Source organism: Lemur catta, chromosome 10, assembly GCF_020740605.2.
Source record: "Lemur catta isolate mLemCat1 chromosome 10, mLemCat1.pri, whole genome shotgun sequence".
Taxonomy (NCBI): domain Eukaryota; kingdom Metazoa; phylum Chordata; class Mammalia; order Primates; family Lemuridae; genus Lemur; species Lemur catta.
The window spans coordinates 85396809-85413922 of NC_059137.1; the positions used below are offsets into that span (position 1 = coordinate 85396809).

Genomic DNA, 17114 nt, shown 5'->3' on the forward strand with positions numbered 1-17114 from the left:
ATACAGTGGAGACAAAACTGGGCCTGCTGGGGCTTCATTAACAGCAAAATGGAAACGGCCCCACAGAACCAGCTCCTGGGTGCCTACGCACACCCTCTTCTCCCCTGGTCACGGGCAGGTGCCTGCCAGGCATGCTCCATGCTCAGGCACCTGCTCCCCTGCCTGTGGGGAAGCAGAGGTGCAGCTCCCAGTGACGCTGGACACGGGCGCGGCCCTGGCAGGTCTGTAGGCCTCAGAGCGAGGCTGCGAGACGCCGCAGGTGCCGGGGCCAGGCAGGAGGGGAAGGGCTGAGGGCAGCATGGTTACCTGGTGGCGAACATGGCACGCAGCGAGGAAAAGGTGGCTGCGTCCTCCTTGAGGGCCTTGAGCTCATTGCGCAGCTTCATCATGGTCTCGGTCACCATGGCCTTCTCATTTTCATACTTGCTCTTTAGGTTGGCGAGGGCCACCTCAGCCGTCTAGGAGACAGACATGTGCATAACGGACAGGTGAAGGGGGTGAAATCAGCCTAGAGACCCTCTGAGTGCATGAGGGACCTCAGGTCTGATGTGGTGCTGGTACCCACAAAGAAAACTCCCCCAGAGAACCCTCCCTCCAACACAGCCCTGAGGACAGACTCTGGCAGCTGTGCTGTGGGGGTCAGCCTGCCTCAGCGAGTCCCACTCTCTGATCCCAATCGACAGAGAAGGACCGCGTGCCCCAAACCTGTCTGCAGCTCTCTCCACATCACTGTCCCCCGCCCAGCATTCGGGCCGTGCCGTTTCTTACTGGCCGAACTGCCCTGGTTAAAGGGGGCCTCAAGCCTGCCTGCCCGCTCTGCCGTCCTGGCTGGGGGTCCTGGGCAGGGGGAGGGCAGATGCCCAAGCTGACATAGGACCAGCTCTGCCTCGTGATGATACAGGCCTGGGGGGCCCTGTGGCAGGTGGAAGATAGAGCCCAAGAGTGGGAAAGACCCTGTTGGCCAGCTCTGGGTGACCAACTCCCAGCTGCCTGCCTCACCTGCTTGTTGGCCTTGAGCACAGTGCGCAAGGTGGTGATCTGTTCCCGCTTGGTGCTGAGCAGTGATTTCAGCTTAAGGATCTCCTCCATGAGCGCCTCCTTGTCCTTGTCCACGGCGGGGCCCAGCTCCTGCGAGGCGATGCGCTGCCGAGACAGCTCTGTTGTGCGGTCGACGGCCGCCTGCAGGTGCTTGATCTGGTCACGGATGATAGCGATCAGGTTGTAGATGTTCATGGGCTCCCGACGCGGATCACTCAGGGGAGATGGCAATGAAGAGCTCGGCAAGGGGCTGCTGTCCCCGGTCCCGCCATCTGCTCGGCCAGTCTCTGTGGCCAGCAGCCCCTTGGGCAAGAGGACAGGCGAACGGCGCCCACGGCCTTCAGGACTGGTGCGGCCCCCAGGACTAGTGCGGCCAGCCCCTCCCTGGCCCTCACGGTAGTAGTCCAGCATGACGCGGTTGGGCGTCTCGTTGTTGCACATGCACACGTGGTGGTACAGGTTGGCCAGCTCCTCACTGAAGGTCACCAGCTCATCCTGGGCCACGCTCAGGCTGCCCTGTGTCTCACCAGCCACGTCGCTCACCTTCTTCAGCTCCTTCTCCAGCCGGGCCAGCAGCTCCCGGTCCTGGCGGCTGGCCTTCTCCAGCAGGGAGACCTTTTCGGTGAGCGCCTGGCCCTCGGCCTCATAGCGGCCCTTCTCCTCGGCGTGCTGGGCCTCACGGGCCTCGTGAGTGCTGCGTAGCGCCTTGAGCTGCTCCCGCAGCTCACCAGCTTCAGCCACAGCCACGTGGTACTTGCAGGCTAGGATCTCAGGCCCATTGATGTCCACCTCATAGTAGTCACCATCCTCATGGCTGTCGCGGTCCTTCTCATCGTCCAGGGCTGTTTGCCGCTCCTTGCCAGCCTGCAGGCGCCGCAGGGCACTTACGTTCTCTGTGAGGCGGCTCACCTTCTCGTGCTGCTCTGACAGGGACGCCCGTGCGTGTTCCAGCTGCTTCTGTGTGTCCTGAAGCGTCGCCAGCAGGCCAGCCTTCTCCCGCTCCATCTGCAAAGGAAAGCATGTCAGCGGCTGTGGGCCCTTCAGGCATAGACGACCCCGGATAGCCCAGTAACTTCCTACCCCGTGTCAGGGTGGGCAGCAAGCCCCGGGAGTTACTTGGCCATGCTGTCAGTGAGGCAGGACAGTGACATGCAGGGTGTGGAGAGAAGGGAATTCACACTGGACTCTCAGAACACTGCCTGTTCACCAGTAATGGTGGTTACCGAGGCGGGCTCTCTCCCCACCCCTGCTAGAGGGAGCTGGGCTCAGAGAGTAAAGCTCCAGGTCGGATGGGCAGCCGGCAAGAACCCTCAGCGCTCCCGCCCTCCACTTTGGAGGACGTGGCTCTGCCGCCTTCCTTCCCACACCTCGGAGGGCATTAGACCAACCATTTGCTGGATTGATAGCCATCCATCCCCCAGGAGATGAGCCCATGCATGACCCTGGGTGCAGGGGTCACATGTGGGGCCAGTGTCTCATCAATTCACCTTGGCACTATGTGGGTAACAGGGGAGCGATGTGGGTACCGTGGTGCCAGGAACCCACTCCTCTGAGACTCTTTTCTCTGTGCTACTGGAGTTTCATTTACCTTAACTATATAGGATTTAAAATCAACTTAAGTAAGAGAAAGTAAATTAACATCAACAAACTATCAGGTAAGCACTGCTGGGGCTGCATGCAGATCTGGGGTAGGGATAGCACCCCGAGAGCCCTGTTGCCCACTCACCTGCATCAGCTGCTGCTTCAACTTCTGGATCTCAGAGATGTTGAGCTCGCTGAGTAGGTCGGAGACAAGGCTGGGAGGGGGCGGCGTGAGGCCATCCTTCTTGGGTGTGGAGCTCTTGTTGTCCAGTGGTAGCTTGGCCAGGCTGCCATGCTCAAAGCCATTGACCAGGGCCTCAGCATCATTGTTGGGCTCCGCAGTGTCATCGCTGAACTTGAGGCCATCCAGTGACACGTGCAGGTGGCTAGTGTAGAAGGAGTCGTTGATGCTCATGTAGTGGGACAGCTCCTTCCGCAGGCTGTTCTTCTGCTCCCGCTCTGTCTTCAGTGTCTCTAGAGCCTCCTCCAGCTGCCGCTCCGAGATCTCCTTGAGCCGGATGGCATCCTCCAGCTGGCTGTTGAGGTACTCAGTCTCCTCCTCCAGACGCTTGATCTCATGCTTAAGGCCCTCAAATTCCACCTAGGAAGAGAATTCAAACACTCCCACGTCAAGGCACTGCGGAGGCTCCTTTCAGGCCCGATAAATGAGGAAAACGCACCCACATGCCACTCACTCCCCTGGCCGCGAAGTCCAAGGCAAAGTGCCATCTCGCGAAGGGGCAGCAGCCTGTTCGGGCCAAGGCCACTTCCCCCACTGAGGGCTGGGGACGCTAGGAAGATTCCAGGGCACGAGGTGCAAATGCATGGAAGTACTCCGCCAGCCCACCCACCACGGGGACAAGTGTGCATGTGAGGGGAGGGCAACCCAGAGTTAGAGGTGTGTGGAGCCAGCGATGCCATGGCCCTGGGCTGAGACTCTGTGTGGAGGTCCACCAAGAACAACACACATACATGCTGCCAAATTTCTATTACGTCGCAGTGTATACTGATTTAAAAGTCTGTAACATTACTTACCTGACACTAACGATTAACTAAATATCTTAAGGTATATAAAATGTATAACTCTGATGTGTGCTATTATCATTACTTCTAACTGTATTTCAAAACGAAGGAAGAGAAATTCACCCTGAGGCAGAACGTGTCAACCACTAAACCCTTAGCAGAAACACGACACCCAGACGAAAAAGCAAAATCGAAGTCTTATCTACATGAAATTGTATTTGCAGGTGGACAAGGAAAGAGCAGATGGAAACCGATGCTTGAGGTCAGGGGGAGGAGTCAGGCTTTGTGGGCAACTGCTAAAAACATTTCCTTTCATTCTGTAATACTTGTGCAAAAAATAAGAAACAAATCAATAACACAAAGGGTCGAGGAGATCTCTGTGCGTCTTGGGCGGGAAGGACACCCAGTACTGCATCCCAGGTGTGCTCATGTGAGGTGGATGTGGAGCCCCAGTCTCAGACCGCGCATGGGGAGGGAGGAATCCCCGGGAGGGAGGGAGGCCAGGATCTCCCCCAAGCTTTGGTCCCCTCTCCTCAGGATGCTGTGGCACAGGCTCTGTCGAGAGTAATGCCAATGACCAAAGAGTATTTACAACGCAGACAACTGCTGTGACTGTTAATAAGCAGGAGCCGTCACAGCGGGACCAGACTGCAGGACCAGGGCTATGAGCTCCGATCCGGTGGTTTTCTGGGGAGCAGATCTGCTCCCTGCTTGCTTTGGTGCAGAGATCTCTGCACCAACACGAGCTTCCTCATCTGGGCTATAAATACCAAATTCCCTAACTTTGCTGCTCTGATAGGACTTTGGTGGTAGAGGATTTCTTAGGAAAGCAAGGATAATGTCAATGGCATTTTGGGGGAAGGTTTGAGATTTCCAGAGAGAAAAGGTTCCCATTCCCCACCCTGCAGGGCTGTGGCTCTTGGAGAAGAGGGAGTAAATACACACCTTGAGTGGCCCCCAAAGCCTAGGATCACCCAGTCCCGGTGACAGAGGGGACCCTGCTCATCCCATCATGAGCAGAGTCATGGGGAGGTTTCAGACCTTGTGGTCGGCACCTGAGGTGGGACAGAGCCTGGACATCCAGTCTCCGGGGTTTTCTGGTGTAATCTCATTGCCTTTTGGATTTGTTTTCACCTTTTTTGGCTAGAACACCTCAGCCTGGCCAACAGTCAGCAAACACTGCAGCCAGAGAACGTGTTTCATGGTCTTGGAGGGCCTTGGCCCTACCAGCCACAGCCCACACTCCAAAGCGATGGACCTGACCGTGGGCCTTGGGTGTGTGGAATGAGCCTTCTTACAGGGAGATGGAAGAGAGGACTGGTGAGAGGGCTGCAAGGCCCGTGTACCCACCCCCAGCCCACAGGCCCAAGACTCACCTGGTTCTGCCTGAGCACAGATACTTGCTTCTGCAGGCTGATGTTCTCCTCCTCTAGCTCCGAGTAGTCCTGAAGCAGGCGGGCCTCCCGGAATTTGTACTCCTTGATGTCATCCCGCAGGCGGCCACGCTGGATCTCCACGTTCTGGTTGATCTGCCAAGGGAAAAGGAAAGGTGGGTGCGAGGAGCCTCCTCAGTGTGGCCTAGGCACGCTGCGGCAGGCCACACAGCCAGGACTCAGGAGCCCAGGCCTGCAGGTGCCAGGGTAGCCGCCTAGAGGGGACATGTGAGTCCAGAGCGGCACAGCATATGCGGAACAGCAGAGGGGTCAGATCCCCTCAGCCCTTCTCAGCTTTAGAACCCCTATCAAGTGACTCAGCCTGCTCTGACCCTCGGTTTCTTCATCTGTGAAACAGGGTTAAGAGTACTTTCTCCGTCCTGCCCTGCTGGGGGCATGTAAATGGCACAGTGCTGTGGCAAACAGCCTGCAGATACTCAAGGAGTTAAACACAGAGCATCCACCCTGGGGAAATGGCCACATGTCCACAAGGAAACCTGTACGTGAATGCTCACAGCACCAGTGCTCACAATGGCCAAAAGGTGGAAGCAGCCCAAGTGTCCATTGCCTAATGAATGGATAAACAAAACGTGACCTATTCATACAATGGAATATTATTCATCCATAATAATGAATGACATACTGACACTTGCTACGACATGAATGAGCCTTGAAAACATTCCTGCTGAGTGAAAGAAGCCAGTCACAAGTAGCCATGCAATGTATGATTCCATTTATATGAAATGCCCAGAATAGGCAAATTCATAGAGACAGAAAGTAGGTTAGTGGTTGCCAAGGGCTGGAAAAGGGAGGATGAGGAGTGACTGCTAATGAGGCTTCTTTTTGAAGCAATGAAATATTCTAAAAAAATTGATTGTGGGATGGTGCCCACATATGTGAATATACTAAAAACCACTGAATTGTACACTTTAAGTGGGTGAGTTGTACAGGATGTGAATAATCTCAATAAAGCTGTTAAAAATTAGTTCCTGCGTCCGAGTCATCTGTAGGCATCAGAGATATCACCATGGGAGAGACTGGTGCAAGGCTGGAACAAACACGAAGCAATCCAGATGGCTGGGAATTCCCAACCTGCTGCGGCCCTGGTGTGCCACGGTCCCGGGCACCTCGGTCTCGGGCCCCTCAGCCGCAGCCCTAGCGACCGACATTCAGGGTCGGATCATTGTTTGTGGTGGGTGCCACCCCATACGTCGTTTTGCTTAGCAGCTCCATGACTTCTCCTCACCAGATGCAACCCCAACCCCCACTGTGACATCTGAAAATGTCCCCCCCAAGGGCACAATCATTCCCTAGACAAACTCTCAATCCTCTCCCAGCACTCTGTTCCCTTCCTGTCCCATTCCTGCTGCCTGAGCAGCCTCCCTGAATACCTGTAAAGGTGTGGCTCCCAGGCTAACCTCACCCCTGCTCCAAAACCTCCTCAGACCCTTGGCCAGAAGCCCTGTCCACTCTCTGGGCCCCACAGCTCCATCCTTTTGCACTGTCCTTTCAGCTTCTACTGTGGGGTTTTCATAGTCACATTTCTGTGTTCATCTGAATGGAACATGCTTTACAGACAAGATTCCAAGATTCCATGCAAGCACACAGAAAACAGTCACTCATATTGGATTGGTAAAATGAAAAAGGACAAAAATAAAAAAGGAAAGTAACAGAAAGTGGAAGAGAGTTATAATATATAGCAAGCCCTACTGACAAATGCTATTTAAAATCTACAGAAAATGGACACAGACATAGCCCTCTCTCATTAAGTGACCCAACAAGGTGACAGAGAGCTGACTCCAGAAGAGTGGGGAAGAAGAGAAGGTCCGAATGAAGACCAGGCTGGATGCCTGATAGCACCAGGGTCCCCCAGAGGCACACAGACTTCTGTTCCCTCGACAGTGCCTATGCCGTCTGTTTGAGTCCTCATGGCCCTTCACCAGCCTGGCCCCAGCAAGGGGCATGAGGAGTTCTGTCCTTGCGCCATTGCCAGGCCCAGAACACAGAGAAGCACACCCAGGCCAAATGGCACAGCCACACACCATGCCACAGGTGAGGGCACCATCTCTGCTGACGCTGCAGGACCCAAACACCTGCACTTTCATTCCCATATGACTGTGCTTGCACCCCTGCACCACCAGGTGTGGGCGGCCAGGGTTGCTGGCCCGCCGCCTGGCACCTCCATCCAGCACACACCCAGTTGCCGAGGGCTCAGACAGGCTCTGACTGGTCACCATGGGTTTAGTTTTCCTTTAAGTAAGCACCTTCTCCCAGAAAGCCTGACGTCAGCTTAAAAGTGTGCAGGGGACAAGCTCTGCTATGTGTGGACAGGCAGCCTAGATGGAAGAGGTAGCCAGTGGCTCAGAGCTGGCCACCTGAGGTCCCATTTCAGCTCCTCTTCCTTGAGACCCCCTGGCCTCAGATCACCCATCAGCAAGAACGGTGTGACAACTGCCTGACTAAAGGGGCCAGTACGCAGGGGCGTTGACTGCCTTCTTTCCTTCCCTCTTGGAGCCCCCAACCCCACACACCCAGGACATTCTCTCATCTCTGCCCCAGAGTGCCTACGGTTCTCTGGGCCTCTGATTCTCCATATGGGAAACATCCCCACCAAGGCTCTGTCCAGGCCAGTACTCAGGTCACTGACCCAGCGACCTTGGAGCCCCCAAAATAATGTCAGCAGGACAGAAGCTGGCAGAGCCTGTCTACACGTGGGTCCCATACATAGCACAGAGGTCAGGACCCCGGAGCCACTCTACTGCCTGCAACCTGGGTGACCTCAGGCACATAATAGGACCTTCCAAACCTCTGTTTCCTCATGTGTGACAAGATACCAGTAGGGTCACCAAGAGGACCAGGTCTGAGGCAGTCAGGTCTCCCAATACATGCCCAGCACATTTATTACCGTAAAGCTTTAGGAGTCCTCACGATGCACTGAGGTGTGGTAGGCGATAGACACCTTAATCAGTCATCACAGTGGAGGGAAAACAGGAAGGGGCTGTCAGGGGCAAAGGGGTGGTAGGTCAAAAGGCACACTGTGTGACCAAACGCCCTCTCCTACCCATGGGGTAAGAGCCTCATGAAGTAAGGGGGGATGGCCACACTGAGGGCCAGGGAAGAGCTTGGCTCAGTGGGTCAGACCAGGAAGCGACAGCTGGGCAGAACAGTAGGCAGCAGACAGGAGCTGGGTGAGGCTGAGATGGGCAGCAGGTGACAAAGGTTAGTTCTAGAGACGTGGGCGGTGGAGTCCTCACACCAACCAGGTACACGAGGTCAAGAGCTGGGATGGTTCCTACAGCTCCACAGCAACCCCCGGGAGGGACACAGGCAAGGGGAGTACAGTGGGCCCAGGGACTGAGGTGGGGACCCTCAGGAGAAAGAAGAGGGCTGAGGGGTGTGCAGGGAGGGTCAGGATTTCCTCCTGAAGCGCAAACAGGAACAGCAGGAATACTCCCTCTCTTCCCGCCTAGATCTGTGGCATCCTGAATTTGCTGTACTCATTTCTAGCCACCAGGGTCACCCAGCCCTCTTCTAGCCTCTGCTGCCAGGGACGGCCCATTGGAAGAGAGAAGGGGTGGAATGCGCCAGGCTGAGGAGAGAGCACATGCACTGGCTTTCAGGAAAACAGGGGCCAGACAGATGGCAGTCGAGGCAGCAGAGGCCACATCTCTCCCTTGGCGACTGCCCCTCCTCCCACCTTGGCCTGAGCACTCCTTGCGGGAGGAAAGATCACACACTGCCACTCTAGGATCCGAGGCTGCCTACCCTGAGTCCAAGCCAAGCTCCTCCCCAGGTCCCCAGAGCCTCAGTGACCCCTGACTGCCCCCAAACCAGGGAATGTGACTGCTCCTCACTGCTGCCAGCCCCTGGAGTAGCATCTGCCAGTCCTGGCACCCTGGGCTAACAGCTGCCAGCCCTGCAGGGTCCCGACTGCCCCCCATTCTCATGGCCTGTGCCCTGCTGACCTCCCCGAAAGAACATGTGCTGCTGAGGGAGGGGCTCCCATGGCTAGAATTAAGGTCCCACAGGTGCTTGAAGGATGGTAGGGTAAAGGAACAGCCAGGGACTTTAGAGACTATTGGTTTACAGATGGGGAAACTGAGACCAGGAATGAAGACAAAGCCTTGTCCAGGCCTCAAGACTCAGTGAGGGGTAAAGCCATGAGAACTAAGGGGCTGACCCTCAAGGCCATGGCCAAAAGGCCCCCAGCCAGGAACTGCAGCTCATATGTGGACTTCTACTTCTGGCGCTGGCTGCTCACCCTGCCTTGGTGATGGGGTCCTACCCTTCCTCAGAGGACACTGGCCTCTCCCTCGCTGCCAGGCCTCTCACTGGCTCCTGGCCCCACCTTTGTTCCCAGAGCCCACTCTCTATGTACCCACCAAACCCAAACTGGACCGTGCCTCCTTCAGGGCCCTGACTGAGGCCTGCAGAACTCTCCCTTGACACCCTTCCCTGCCCTTGGCCACTGTGGACATACCCCCAGCCCTGTGCAACAAGGCTCTGCTCACACCATGTCTTCAGGACCTGCGAACATCAATGCCCCTGAGGGGCCCAAGTAAGCACATGAGAATCAGTGAGGAAGGACACTAAGGCACCCACTTGACCTTTCCTTGGCCTCTAGCCTGGAGCCGGCGATGCTCTCCCTCCCCACCTGAGGGACAGCACTCCAAGTTCTCCTCCTGCTAGACTTGCCCTGCACAGACTCCCCGCCCCACCACCACCTCCCCAAATCCTGCTTTGGCCACATTGTTCCCTGGGCTGCCCAACCCTCCATGACTCTAGGCCCTGGGCTTCCAAGGCTATGAGCAGCTGATCCTTTACCCTTTGTCCCTGTCAGGGTCCAAGAGCTGAGCTGGTCCCTCTGACTTTGCGCTCACAAGCTCATGGTCCCACACCACAGTCCCATTTCCAGATGCAGGGCCTGTGCACAGTCACAGCTGCCTGTGGGGACCTGGGGCTCACCCCAGCTCTAGTGTAGAGTTGGGGACTGCTTTTCCAGCCCCTCCATGAAAGCATCCTGCTGCGCACATGAGGTGAGGGTGAAGCCACTGGCATGATTGGTGGTGGCCCCCACGCCTACTCCTCAGACATACACATCCTACCTCAAGTCCCCATGGAACATTCGGGTTTGTTTCCTTATCCACAGCTGGCACAGTGCAGGTCCTGAGTGACACAGAACATTCCCCAGGCAGGGAGGACTCCAATGACAAGGATCGTCCCCGTGGGTACCAGTCCTGTGCTCCCACAAGGGGATGACCACACCTCTCCCCAGCTGACCACCTCCTTGCTCTAGGCTTGCTCACGGGACTCACTTCACCAACAAGACAGAAGCAACCCAGTTACGGTGGAGCTCATGGGTCCGTCTCTGTTCCTTCCACCACATGGGCTGTGGAGGATGAGACCAGGGGAGCAAGAACAAGACAGACTGCCCGGCTGCAGCCTTCACATCTGCTGTGCGGCACCACTGCAGGGACAGACGAGGTGCCTCCCCCCCCTCACCTCCTTCAGCTCCTGGGCCACCGAGGCGAGGCGCTCGTTCTCTGACTGCGTGTTGGTGAGGACATTGCGCAGCTGCTTCAGCTCCGTCTGCAGCTCCAACACCTTCCGCACATAGTACTGCTCCTTGGAGGCCGACTCCTGGATCAGGGTCTCCTCCCGGCTCTCGCCGTCCGCTGCTACCTTCTTGTGGTTTGTGTGCGCCTGTCCGAAGGCCTGCATCAGGAGTTAAGACACTCGTGAGACGGGCTTACCAGGACCACCAAGCAATGGAGACCCAAGATAACAGGTGACAAGCTGCAGCGAGCACACAGTGACAAAAGTGCTGAGAGCAGGTTGGGAGGGAACTCCCTCAACGTGGGAGGTGGGTCTGTGGCATGTACTTATGCAAACACACATCAAACAGCACCTGAGGTTAGCACGCTTTACCGTGTGTGATGGCAGCACTGAGCACCGGGGTCAGGGTGCTGCAGTGGGCACGTGTGACAACAGCTGGAGGCTAGTAGAGGGGGCATAACTCCCACCTCTTCCCACTCCAGGTGGAGAAACGAAGGCTCAGGGAGGTGCACAAGCTAACACATGTAAGAGGCAGAGGGAGTCTGCCATCCTGCTGCTTGATGCCAGCCCATCCTTAATTTGTTCTGGAAGAAACCTGAGCTGGGTGGTCAGAGCCCAGGCCTGAGGAAAGACAGTGATGGTAAGAATCGGCCAGAGGCCAGCAAGGTGTGCTAGCCTCTGTCCAGCCAGAGCCTGGGCCCAGAGGGAACGCACGAGCATGTTCCAGACAGACGGATGAGGAGCAAGGGCCTTGGGCTGCATGTGGCAAAGGGAGACAAGACCCTGGGGCTCAGGGATACCCTATGGGTGAAAGCAATGTTAAAAAGCGGAGGGGGGGGGGGTGCTGGCTTAGCCCAGGATGCCTGCCTGCCCACACACCCAAGGGCCAGCAGCTGTGCTACATTCCTCCCCTGGACCCAGGCCAGCCCGGCTTCCCATCGTATGCCCCTGGCAAGAGGCCAGGCCCTCAGCAGATGCTGTCCCTTCCCTTCCCTTCCCTCCCATGGCCCATCACCCCCACATAGCCAGTACGGCAGGATGGGGCTCCCATGGGCCTGCAGTGTGTGTTACCGCCAGCGGCCCCCATCCCACTGGCTACCCCACCGCAGAGCTCTCAGGGGGAATCTATCTCTTTAGAGGACTCCTGGCTCATGACAGGAAACAAGATCAAGAGAGGGGCTACTGTAGAGCAAGAAAATGGATAGCTTTTGTTTTCCCTTAAGACAGAAAAAGGAACATTTTCACTCATTCACTACTTAATAGCAAATCTAGGAATTCAGTACAAGAAAACATTGGGGAAATATGCAAAGGCACATATGTTACTGAGGAGGACAGTTTCTAATACCAAAAACCAAAACACAGAAAGCAACTCATTTCCCTCCCAAAAGGACTGGAAAAGAAACCAGCGTCTGGCCTGAGTAAGGGGATCCCGTGGGGCCAGCAGGGGAACCAAGGGGAAGACAGACCGACCTCATAGCACTGCGAGGAACACACACAGATTTGCCTGGAAGAGACGTGTATGTGTTGACACATGTTATAGCATGTGTGGTAACAAGTGCAGTGACATGTGTGATGTGGTGCCTGTTCGGTGACATGCATGATGTGGCATGTGGTGACATGTGCTGCAACGTGCATGCTTTATGGTGGTGTAGGGGAGGCCCCTGAACAAGGCCAACAGGATGACATACCCCAGCAGGAAGACCAATACTGACACTGGGGCCACATGCAGGAACGTGGGACCCATGCCGACGCCTGGATCACCCATGCTCCCTCCCTAGGGGGCCAGGTCTTGCTCATCTGCCCCCCATCCACTGGCACAGCGCCCACTCTGTTGGGCACTCCAAAGAAACTCTGATGCCAGTTTCTTTTCAAGCCAAATCATCTCAGCTCTGTGATTTCCATTCTGTTCTCCTTCATTCTGATCCCAGAGAAAGACCAAATCACACATTGCTACATCTACACAGAACCTACCCCATCCTGGCCAGCCACCCCAGGCCACAAGGGAACCAGACACAGAGCTGGCCCCAGGGCTCTCTGCCTGAGTGGCAGCCAGGCCCCAAGTCCCTCACTGTGTAAGGGAGGCTGTAGGCTGCAGGCCAGTGCAGTGCCAGACCAGCCAGGCCTCCTGATGCCCAGGCAGGAGCCAATCAAGGGGGCTGCCATGTGGCTGCTCAGCGTAAGTACATGAACCTGGAGATGGGGACAGACATTGTACCAGCGTCTTCCTTATGGTACGACAGCTAAATGCTGTGACACACCATTCAAGTTCAGGCCTCCCAGCCTGGGCCCTAAATCTTTTTCTCCACCACCACTCCCAGCTTAGCGCCCATGAACAACAACGTGGGTGGCTTTCCAAACACACTGAAATTGAGACTTCTACCTCCAGTGTGAAAAATGAAAAAAAAAAAAAAAAAAAAACTCTTTGAAAATGAAAGAATATGAATAAGTAATAAGCAGTTTTCAAGTTATGGGCACCAGGGGGTGAGAGACAGGATGAAGGAGCTACATGAACACCCTCACCCCCTGAAAGAACTTCCCGGCCACAGCACAGAAAGGGGGACTGAGGCAGGGCCTGACAGAACCCGTCAAGGAGAAGGGACTGAAAGATGGTGGCAAGGCAGCAAAGACAGGCAAAACTGCAGACAGAGGGACAGTCTTCACTGAGGACCAGTCAGTACAGGGTGAGGAAACCACCAAGATGGGGAATGGCCCACCCCGAGAGGTGGAGGGAACAATCCCCACCATTCATGCGGGCTAAAAATGGTATCTGTTCCCACCGGCCAGAGGAGAGCCCTCCTGGTTCACAGGCAGCAGGTGGAACACTCCCAGGGTCTGGCAAAATTAGACTGGATTAAATGCTGCTCTGATCCACACAGCAAAGCTTAAACACAAAACCTGAAAAGATCAATCTATTTCCATGTTACTTAATTATATTCCAGGACATGGCTCAAAAATACATGCAGGCATACAAAAACATCCATCTCCCAACAGGTGAGATCCGTAGTCTGGCATTCCATTACAAATCACTGAGCAGGCAAAGGAAAAGGGGAGTTGGAGGGAGGGGAGATCCAAGATGAGGGGTAAAACATCAGTCAACAGCACTCAGACCTGATCCAGACACGGGACGATAGACAGGGCCGTGAAAGCAGGTAGCAGACTGAATCTCACAAGTTTGGGATCTGACGGAAGACTGAACACACTAAGCATGGAGAAGGAAATACAAAATGATCCAAATAGAATTTCTAAAGATGAAAAGTACACTTGATGGGATTAACAACAGATACACAATGCAGAAGAAAAGATCAGTCAATGTAAAAGCACAGTAAACTATCCAAAACGAAACAAAGAAAAAAGTCTACAAACAAACAAATGAACAAACAAACAAAAAACTGAATGGAGCATCAGTGAAGTGTGAACAATTTCAAGGAGCCTAATACATGGGTAACTAGAATCCTCAAAGGAGAGAAAGAGGGGAGAATAGAAACAATGTCTGAGGAAATACTGGCTGAAAATCTTCCAAATTTGATGAAAACTATAAACCCACAAATACTAGCAGCTTATCAACCCCCCACACAAGAAATATGAAGAAAATTATCCCAAGGCACAACATAAAATTGTTTAAAACTAGTAATATGGAGAAAAATTAATTCAGCCAAAGAAAAAAGGATACATGACTTATAGAGAAAGAGCAAAGATAAGAATGACAGCAGATTTCTCTGACGAGCCAGAGAGAGTGGGGCAACACCTTAAAAACAACTGTTAACAAAAACAAAACAAAACAAAACAAAACAAAACAAAACCTGTTAACTAGAATGCTGTACTCTGTGAAAACTGTTCTCAAATAAGGGTGAAATAAAGACTTCAGACATATAAAACCTGAAAGAATTTATTAACAGCAGACCTGTGTTACAAGATATTTTAAATAAAATCTTTCAGGTAGAAGAAAAATGATACCAGATGTAAATCCAGATCTACAAGGAAGAAATGGTAACTATATGGGCAAATATAAAAGACTTTTCTTGTTTGTTTAAGTCTCTTTAAAAGATAATTAACTTGAGATTCAATGCAACCCCTATCAAAATTCCAAAGGCCTTTTTTGCAGAAATGCAAAAGCCAATTTTCAAAGTCATGTGGAATTGCAAAGGGCTGAGAATAGCTAAAATAATATTGAGAAAGAATAACAAAGTGGGAGGACTCACAATTTCTAATTTCAAAACTTAACACAAAGCTACAATGATCAAAACAATGTGGTACTGGCATTAAGGGTAGACATAGAGACTGATGGAACAGAATAGAGACCAGAAATAAACCCTCATATATTGATTTTTGATGAGGGTACAAAAATAATTCTGTTGTAAAAGAATAGTTTTTCAACAAATGATACTGGGACAAGCAGATATCCACACGCAAAATAATAAAGTTGAACTCCTACCTTACATCATATACAAAAATTAACTCATAATGGATCAAAGACCTAAATATAAGAGTTAAAACTATGGAACTCTCAGAAGAAAACATAGGGATTAATCTTCATGACCTTGAATTTGGCAATGGATTCTTAGATAAGACACCAAAAGCATGACCACCAACCAACAAAAAATAGATAAATTGGACTTCACCAAAATTTAAAACTTCATACATCAAAGGACATTATCAAGTGAAAAGACAACCTACACAATAGGAGAGATTTTCAGATCATACATCTGGTAAGAGTATAGTATCCAGAACATATAAATAACTCTTACAACTCAACAATAAAAAAATAAACAACCCAATTTAAAAATGAACAAAGGACCTGAATAGACATTTCTCCAAAGAAGATATACAAATGGTCAACAAGCACAAGAAAAGATGCTCAATGTCATTAGCCATAAGGAAAATGCAATCAAAATCACAATGAGATAGCACTTCATATCCACTACAGTGGCCATAATAAAAAAAATGGAAAATAAGTGTTGGCAAGGATGTGGAAAACCAAGAATCCTTATATACTGCTGTTGGGAGTATAAAATGACACAGCTATTCTAAAAAAAAAAATAGACTGGCAGAGCCTCAAATGGTGAAACATAGAATTATATTAATATGACCCTGCAATCCCACTCCCAGGTATAAATGCAAGAGAAATGAAAACACACATCCACACAAAAACTTGTACACAAATGTTCATAGCAGCATTATTCATAATAGCCCCAAAGTATAAACATACAAATGTTCACCAACTGATGAATGGGTAAATAAAAGCTCGTCCACTCAAAGGAGTATTACTTGGCAATAAAAGGAAATGAATTACTGATATACAGCATAACATAGAGTAACCTTGAAAACACTACGCTAAATGAAAAAAGCCAGTCACAAAGAACCACATACTGTATGATTCCATTTATATGAAGTGTTGAGAATAGACAAATCTATGGAGACAGAAAACAGATTGGTGGTTGCCAGTCGAGGTGGGAGGGGGTAACAACTAGGGGTGTGGGGTATCTTTATGGGCTAATAAAAACATTCTAAAATTGTTGTGGTGATAGATGCACAACTCTGTGAAAATGCTAAATGCTACTGAATTGTATATTTTAAATTGGTAAATTACACATTAAGTATATTATATAAATAAATAAAGCTGTTAAAAGCTGTGAAAAATAGTTAAAAGGATAGAAAATGATAAATCATGCTAACACTAACCAAGAGAAAGCTAGGCTGGCTCTTTTAATGTCAGATAAAGTAGATTTCACAGCAAAGAATATTATCAGGGATAAAGAAGGTCTTTTCAGTATAATGAGGGGTCAATTCACAAAGAGAACATAATCCTAAATGTTTATGTACCGAATAACAAAGCTTTAAAATACATGAAACAAAATCTGATAGAACTGCAAGGAGAAACAGACAAATCCAAAATTATAGTTAGGGGAGTTCGATAAACCCTCTCTCAATAATTCATACAATAAGTAGACAGAAAATCAGTAAGGATATAAAAGATAGGAGCAATACTATTAACTAACTTGACCTAATTGGCATTTACAGAACCCTCCAGCCCAACAACAATGGCATACATATTCTTTCCAGGTGTACATGGAACATTTACCCAGATAGGTCAGGTTCTGGGCCATTAAATAGGTCTCAAATTTAAAAAGATTTAGGACATACAAAGTATGTTTTCTGACTACAATGGAATTAAATAAGAAATCAATTAACAAAAAGATCTCTGGAAAAACCACAAGTATTTGGCAACTAAATAACACTTTTAAGTAGCCTATATGTCAAAGAAGAAGTCAAAAGGAAAACTAGAAAGTATTTTTGACTGAATGGAAATGAAATGTATGTAAGAATTTATGGCATGTCAATAAGCAAGTACTTAGGAGGATATTTATAGCACTAAATGCCTATTTTAGGAAAAAAGAGCAGTCTAACCAATAACCTCAGTTTCCATCTTAAAAATAGACCGGGTGCTATAGATAGGCCCAGGATGGTGTTCGATGACGAGAGTGT

General features: G+C 51.3%; 1 protein-coding gene across 2 annotated transcripts in view; it reads right to left on the minus strand.

The window, feature by feature from the left end:
- Positions 1 to 17114, minus strand: part of BICD2 (BICD cargo adaptor 2) — a 51210-nt gene that overhangs the window by 5999 nt on the left and 28097 nt on the right. For both annotated transcript variants that reach the window (XM_045562291.1, XM_045562290.1), the window contains exons 2-6: positions 10578 to 10790; positions 5019 to 5171; positions 2765 to 3220; positions 1000 to 2043; positions 307 to 458 (exon numbers count right to left, since the gene is read on the minus strand). In XM_045562291.1, coding sequence (XP_045418247.1) covers positions 307 to 458; positions 1000 to 2043; positions 2765 to 3220; positions 5019 to 5171; positions 10578 to 10790 — 2018 coding nt within the window. The remainder of the gene's footprint in view (positions 1 to 306; positions 459 to 999; positions 2044 to 2764; positions 3221 to 5018; positions 5172 to 10577; positions 10791 to 17114) is intronic.